The 7,986-nt window shown below is 37.8% G+C and overlaps 1 protein-coding gene and 1 long non-coding RNA gene across 3 annotated transcripts; one reads left to right on the forward strand and one right to left on the reverse strand.

Moving 5' to 3' along the window:
* On the forward strand, window positions 2,855-5,374 carry LOC18782168 (zinc finger protein CONSTANS-LIKE 6). Its single transcript, XM_020560910.1, has 3 exons — window positions 2,855-4,324; window positions 4,737-4,928; window positions 5,022-5,374. The coding sequence occupies exons 1-3, from the start codon at window positions 3,551-3,553 to the stop codon at window positions 5,046-5,048; spliced, it is 993 nt and encodes a 330-aa protein (XP_020416499.1). The 5' UTR covers window positions 2,855-3,550; the 3' UTR covers window positions 5,049-5,374.
* On the reverse strand, window positions 5,645-6,792 carry LOC109948308. 2 transcript variants are annotated; one of them, XR_002270951.1, is made up of 2 exons: window positions 6,197-6,792; window positions 5,645-6,003 (listed from the first exon to the last, which is right to left on the reverse strand). It is a non-coding gene; the product is annotated as an uncharacterized LOC109948308 (long non-coding RNA). The 2 variants fall into 2 exon arrangements; XR_002270952.1 differs by having other exon boundaries at window positions 6,072-6,792.

Below are 7,986 nucleotides of genomic sequence, written 5' to 3' on the forward strand. Positions count from 1 at the left end.
AGTAAGCTTTTTGAGAGACGTTTTCGTTATACTTTAAGCCATAACAAGAACTAAAACGATGAACAAAGAACAAGGAACACAAACTATATAAGGGTTCCTCCAATATAGGAGTACCTCCCTCAGCAATGAAACCTTTTATTAAACCCAATAAAAGGGAACTAACAAACTCTCAATAGCTCTCGAGATTACAAACAAATGCCTCACTCTCTTATATATTAAACTGCTCCTAAGGTCATCTCAATTCATGGACTATAACCCAAATATAGCCCTAAAATAATGCAAAACTCATCTCCAATCATGGGCAAAACAAAACTTTGACCAAATTTGGAGGGCCACATTTGGTCCTTTAGCCCAAAAAATTATATTTTCAATTTTTAAATATTTTAAAATGTTTAAAATGTTTTCAATTCATGTTTTAAATGTTTTCAATATTTTAAAATATTTAAAATGTTTTCAATTCATGTTTTCACACATACTTTTTAAATGTTTTAAATGTTTCAATTTGTGTTATTTAAAAAAAAATTATAAAAAATTCTACACGTGTCACTCAAAAATTAGAGCCCCAAATTTGTTTAAGATTCCTTTAGGATAAGACGTGCCACGTGGACACAAAATCTAATCAGAAATCTTGTCATATATGGAATATTGTCTCTAAATAGTAGTTAAATTAAATTAAATAATACATAGTTGTGGTATGTATGAGTGTTATACCATAGTTTTTATCAAAATAATAAAATAAGAAGAACCCTAAAATATAGTCTTGCATGGCTGGAGATGGAAAAATTTAGCCATGCACTATTCTTTAAAAAATTATTACTTTAAAAGGCTAAATTTTTAGCCATGGACTACATTTAGCCTTATGACTGGAGATGGCCTAAGATCATCAATTTATACTAGATTGATGACAACCAAATCCTACTATACATAGGAAATCAGAAACTAAACTAAGTCAAAATCCAAGACCAACTTGGAAGCTTGCGTCCAAACCTCCCAAACATATTACAACTTAGATTCCTAACTTAGCCAGGAATACAGAATCGATTTCATACCAAACTTCAACAGTTTTTGGTCCGACAAAGCCAGGCATAAGTATCAAAGCGTTAAGGAATAAGTTTTTTGAGACATAAATTGTTTTAACAATAAAAATTTATAAATCTACTAATTATTATTGAAGCATAATAATCGATTTAATATAATCAAATATAAATACTAATTGGCCATACAAGATCTAAAGAGGAGGGGGAAAATAAAAGTGAGAGAAATAAACTGTAAAAGCCACATGGAATATTATCTAATAATTATCTTCAAGACGTTATGAATTCTGAAATTTGCACTTGGGAAAGCTTTGGGAAGTGGTTTTGGGGTTGTGGGTTCTCTATCATGTGCGCACATGGTTAATTGATCATGGGATAATAAAAAAACATGTTTTTTTCAATTATATGGAGGACAATATAAAAAGGCTAAAGTAGTAATTTGCCGAAGTCAGATTTGCATCAATAGTGGGCGTTTCATTAAAAGTAAACAAAAGCACTACGAAGATGACGTCGTTTGCACCGCAGAAATTGGGGGAAAAAAAAAAAAAAACCCAAGTTATCTTCCTCTTTTGAAAGCCTTTGCAACACGCCTCAGATGCAGAACATTAGCATCAGTAAAAGGGCATATTCTGACCTCTTCACATGATTTTCTGGTAAGGAGAGGTGCAATTGTACCTCCCTGCGCTTTTGTGAGTTCATTACTAATTGTTTATACTGATTTGTGCAAATCAAGATCCTTTCTTACTGAACTAGACCTCGTTGGATTTCTACTACCACTAAGTTCTTATTATGCCAATCACCTTAATTAGTTGCGGACTTTTCATGAATGTTTACAGTTCAGTGTGAACTACTTATAGTGTTCGTGATCCCCTGCCGTGAGTGAGAAAATATAGGAATGATATATGGCGCACGTTTTGCATAGTATACATTTTAGGAAATCTACATCAAATACTGTGTTGGGGTTTGTTTTTTTTTTTTTTTCCCTAAACTTTGTTTTATTGGGTTCAACTGAACTCCATAAACATTTTAGCATATTGGGTTGGGCTATTTGTGAACAATTTGCTTTGACTAGTCAACAATTTTTGTTGGGCCCAAAACATTACCCCGAGCTAGTGTCCTATTTCAAAGACAGAAAAGCCCAAAAAAAAAAACTGATGAGAAGCTTTTGTTCAGCCTAATATATTTAGCGCACAATTCTCTCAGAACTCGACAAAACCTAAAAGATCATCCCCGTTCCACCGACAGTATTAGGCTCCAATTGGTTGGGCTAATAGCGGACCCAATATAGTAATTTGATGAGAACAGAAAGGAATTATTTAAGCGGTTGCTTTTTGGGTTTTGATTTGGTGATGGGATATTTATTGGGAGTTTCTACACGTGTGCTTCGTGCAGGTCCACGTAAACACCTAAAAACATGAAGGGAAATACAAAAAGTTCTTTTTTTCCAGAGGCCCCCTACAGAAAAAATGCTTTTTCAGAGAGGGGTCCTGCAACCTTACAGTGCACTTTCTCGTGTGCTTTTTTTTAACTGAAATGAAATGGCTGAATCGATGCCCCCTCTTTTCATCCTTCCATTCTGCCACACAGCAAATATGCAAATAAATGCAAATTTATTATTATAATTTATGTATACAGTGCTCATAAAAAATAAGGATTGGGTTTGCCTATGTCACCAAATAATTATACGTTTCACTTCATTCCCTTAATTAGATCATTCAAGTTTTTTTTACAATCGATAGTCAAAATTACTCAAAATTATTCGAAGAAGGAACTTGAATTTGGACTCGAGAGAAACAAACTTACTGCTGTGATCGACTAGATCTTATTTAAGGTTTGTTGTATACCCATAAGAAACCTTGGAAAGGGCACAAGAGAAGGAGAACACAAAAACCCCATGACCATGAGAGTAGTGAATGGCATTAATCAGAGGCACATGAAATGAGATGAAAACGAAAGCGGCCACCTCACTCACTCTCACTGTCATTCACTGATTGGGTCAAAATTGTACACAACCCGACCCATCTTCATCCCTTCATCCTATCATCCTATCATCCTATCATCCAATGATCATGATCGTCTATCTACTACAGCAAAATGAAATCTGGATAACACAGCACAATCCAACCCTCCACCCAATCCTCACACCCCACGTGGGATAACACAGCACAATCCAACCCTCCACCCAATCCTCACACCCCACGTGGCATAAAGTGCACTCTGTTACTATCAATCCTCTGGATACCGATCAAGAAGTGAAGAGTACCCTTTTCCCAATGCTTTGCTTAGCTCAACTTAATTTAATAATTCCCCAGCGGGTTCAAGCTGCTGCTGCCTCCTCTCTCTGTCTGTGTCTGTCTTTGCTGCCTCCTCGCCCAAAACACTTTCCCATGCCATACCCTTTCTTTTTATCTCCTTTTCGCCCCTTCTATTCATTTTCTTCCCTTCCCCCGCAACCTAACTAGGTTTAGCAGTCAACTCACAGAAAGCAACAGCCTTTTTAGGAGAAAGAGAGAGAGATGTGCAACAAGAAGAGTCCACCTCTTCCTCCTTCTGCTACTCCTACTTGTCATGATGATGATCCTGTGCAAACCAGCTCTATGATTCATAATATCATCAAGGAAGAACAACAAGAAACCTCCACAGACCCGGCATCAGCTCACCGCAAATCCAGAACCAAGACCAGGAAGCCCAAGTTCTTAAGCCTCCGATCCCAACTCTCGCTCCCCAAGCATGATCACGACCAAGATTATTACACAGTACCAGATTCGACCACTACAAATACAATGACCGCCGGTCAACGCCACCAGCTCAACCTCTTCCCACTCCACCCGGAAAACCTTGTCTACCACCAAGACAAAGCCGACATGCAGGACGACAACGTGGCCTTACTCTTCCACTCAGACGGCGGAGCCACCCTCAACGGCCTCCTCACATCCACCTCCACCGCCACGACCTCCACCTCGACAACCACCACAATGTCATCTGACCGAGAGGACCAAGAGTCGTTTTCCACCTACGCCTACTATAACATTGTACGGACGGCGATGAGGAGCCGAGAGAGGGAGACGAGCGTGGAGAAGTGGGTGTGCTACTCGGAGCTGGTGGACAAGAAGGAGGAGGAGCCTCGTCGTGACGTGGAGGAGCGGTGGAGGAGCGGGACCTTGGCTTTGAAGCTTGATTATGAGGAGATCTTGAATGCTTGGTCTGATAAGGGCCCACTTTGCATTGATGGGGACTCACTACAGACTGTTCCTGACCAGCTTTTTCAGCTCCATGATAACACTCCCAATGTAAGAAACTTTTTCTCCTTCGTCTTTGTTTTTGCTATTCATTTGGGTAGTGATGTCCTGTTTTGCTATTCATTTGGGTAGTGATGTCCTGTTTCTGATATCACCTTAAACATGATTATTTTTTATGTTTATGAAATTAATGTGATACATTAATTCATATCTTTTGCGTTTTAATTGAATATAAGTATTATTCATTTCATTTCCAATTTGGTTGGTTTACTTGCTTGGTGGATGGAATGGAAGTGGAACCTACCACTTGTTGCATTTTAATTTGGACCCTAGTGCAGTGCAGCACATTGCCCAGCTGGGGCTAGCTATGGGCAATATCGGCCAATGCCCCAACTTGCCAAACATTATTTTCAGTTTGTAAGTCGTTGTTGTAACCTGTAAATTTGTCATGGATGGAGCTCAGGGTGAGGGATGTGATGGGAATTTATGGAGGGTCCCAGGAGGAGAGGATGAGAGCCTGAAAACGAAGATGGGGAAAACTCAAAGAGAGGCGAGTGTATTGAGATACAAGGAAAAAAGGCAAAACAGGCTCTTCTCTAAGCGGATCCGATACCAAGTTCGAAAGGTCAATGCCGAAAAACGACCCCGTATGAAGGTATACTCGACTCCCTCCTCCTCCGCTTATAAATTAATTAGGAATTAGGATGACTAATTTGAGTATTTGTTGCATAATGTAACCAAACTGCAGGGTCGATTCGTGAAGAAGAGAAGTTGAAGTTTTAATCAAAGTGTAGAGAATACGAGCGAGCGACATGCAGAATATTAGCTAGCTAGAGTCCAGGAGGATAGATAGGTTTTTGGTGCTTCAACTATCTATTACCACTGCATGTCTTTTTTGTTTCTCTTCCTAATCTATTTTGCTACCTAATTGTTAATTACGTTGCGCTTGCGCTTGAGAGAGAGAGAGAGAGAGAGAGAGAGAGAGAGAGGAATATGTTTCTTGCATACATATATATATATGATCATCACAATCCCAATGCGACATTATAACCTGTAAATTAAATGTTGTTTATATATGTAGCGGTCTAAGCATGCAAACAATTGCCAAATTCAGATGCAAAAGAAAGAAAGAAAGAACGAACAAAAACAAAATGATTTGATTAATTGGTTTTTTATTTTATTTTTAAAATCAAACAAATTTATAAACTGGATTGTTCTGGTTGGTTGTAATTTATAAGGTTCTGTCTATGTTGTGTTGATGTATGATGCAAGTGCAGTCCTCCTATAGATAGATATAGATATAACATGCATGCGCATTCCCCAATGAATCAGTCCACACCAGCGAAGAGAGTTAAGAGCAAGAAACAAGAAGAAGACATTCTGTAAAACCAATTAAGATAAGATGGATGAACAGTGAACCGATCATGTGACTGAATGACTAACTGAGTGATATATACACACATAGCCTTGATTGATTGATTGATTGATTGATCGATAGAAGAAGAGAAGAAGCCTCTCTCTCCATCAATTGATAGTTATAGAATCCAAAGACAACATTTCCCCAAGTATGAAAACCAACAAACTAGAGAGATCTGGCAACCCCTTGCAGCAGCATTCATTATCTGTAGCAAAGTTCAAACAACGCTGCTGCTCCTCAAGAGCAAGAACGTACGTGTTGTGTTTTGACCCATCTGAGCTCCAACCCCATCATCCACATCCATTGCATTGCACTGATAGAAATTTATTAGTTTATTATTTGTTCAACTGTCATGTTAAGCTAGCTAGTCTTATGCTTCACCTTAAAATTAATTGCTCTAGCTTTTTGGGTAAGCATACGGTCATTACATGTACATGTTCCATGTTAAAGGTGACCACCAAGCACAAGCAGCTAGACAAATAAAGTTCCAATATCTGATTGCGTACCTTGAGCTTGAGCCAAGAAAGAATTGCTGCTCCGTGCAATTAATCTGAGCTTATATATACATGTAATCACTAAGATCATGAGACTATATATATATATATATATACATGTAATCACTAACTCTTACCTTCTTTGGAAGATCATATTATATAAGAAGAATATATAGCATCGGTAACGAAGGGCCGGCATATCTGCATATTTCTGGAAACTGGAACTGCAGGAAGATCATAATATATATAATATGTTGGCAGAAGAAAAGAGAGCACAAAACTGATCATACACAATCATTTTCCTGGGTCTGGGTGACTGGGTGTATATGTTCATTTGTGCTCTCTATCTTCTGTCAACCACAACATCGTGCTCGTTTTGCCAATTAAGCCTCTGAAGCTTTTCCATGGAAGCTAAGGCTGCTGCTGGCGGCCGCCTTGTCTTTTTGTTGGGAATTTGATTCTTGGATAAACCAAGACCTAGTCTTCCAGGAACACCGGTGGATGATTAAACGATTTGATTGGAACACAAAAATATCTTTTTCTACTTTATGATAACAACCACATCACATTACTGAAGCAATGACGGGTCTTCTAGGTTGCTTCTTGTCCATTCATCTTGACTTACTCTATAATATATTAATATAGAGGACCAAGTTACTGTATATTATTATAATCTCTGATTTATATGACATCATTGTTTATGTGGCACTGTATTTTAAACTTAGAAGAAAAGCAAAAATCATTACTGGATAATCATGAGATGTATGTAGCAAGGATAGCACATATTTTACCTTAAAGACAAAAGTAGAAAGATAGGAAGACATTCATGCAGCCAATTCTTGTTCAAATCAAACAGAGATTTGAGAGATCTCATCTTTATAAAACCTATACATGTTAGATTGCCTTGATTACGAAAAGGTTGAAATCGCAAAAGATATTATCCTAAGAGATTCGAAGGTTGAAGTCAAATATTCAGAATTGCTAATTAAGGCCGACTAGTTATTTTCCACATACCGTATTGCAAAATCCCCTAATCTCTGTTGACGTGGGCCTTATCTCGTGTTTTCGTCCATCTATCTTTGGGCCAGCGATGCATGAGCCTAACTTACTGAGATTAGATGATTCCTTCTATTCTTGCCCAACATTTAGAACTTGTGTTGTAATTCCAAAGCACGAGGTTCAGAAACCTCCAAGAAGGGTCATTCAGATTGAAGCTAATTAATCAAGAGTTGCACAAATAATTAAGTATGTGACAATATAAAAATGTTTGATGTGTGTCATGTCTGGTTTGTATAATATAAATCAAAGTGAGTGCGTAGCCTCTTTGCTTTGAACTGAATGATGGTTGGTTTGTGTTTCTGGTTGAATGAATGCATTGGGACATGGATGGACCAAACCAAATGGCATTGTCTAATCAGTAACAATCCCATCTAAAACAAAGTATACAATGTTTAGTTAGAAATCATTCTGCTGGTGGCTGCCGGCCACTTGCCTGCCAAAAGCCAAAAACTTATGAAGTTGCTTCCCTGCATTGCAATACATAGTTCGCACAAAAAGAATGTTTTTTTATTTATTCTCGACAAAGATTAAAGCCATAGAATGGGCCTTACCCAGCACTCTCCTTAATCTAATCATAATTACTTTATGTGTTTTTTTTTGTTGGAGAAATTTTATGATTGCATTCATAATTCAGTCAAAAAAGTCACTAGTCACAAAAGAGTTATTACACTAACGGAGCGGTATAATATCAAAATTAAGACAATATGGTGTGTCTCCACTAACGATTAGGCAGGATCGAAGAA

This window comes from Prunus persica, chromosome G3 (assembly GCF_000346465.2).
Source record: "Prunus persica cultivar Lovell chromosome G3, Prunus_persica_NCBIv2, whole genome shotgun sequence".
Lineage (NCBI taxonomy): Eukaryota > Viridiplantae > Streptophyta > Magnoliopsida > Rosales > Rosaceae > Prunus > Prunus persica.

What these genes read in the sequence shown, in the direction of transcription:
- LOC18782168 (XM_020560910.1), top strand. Translation starts at nt 3,551, where the DNA reads ATGTGCAACAAGAAGAGTCCACCTCTTCCTCCTTCTGCTACTCCTACT. An exon ending in TCCATGATAACACTCCCAAT is followed by an intron (nt 4,325 to 4,736) that starts GTAAGAAACTTT and finishes GATGGAGCTCAG; the next exon opens with GGTGAGGGATGTGATGGGAA. An exon ending in AAAAACGACCCCGTATGAAG is followed by an intron (nt 4,929 to 5,021) that starts GTATACTCGACT and finishes ACCAAACTGCAG; the next exon opens with GGTCGATTCGTGAAGAAGAG.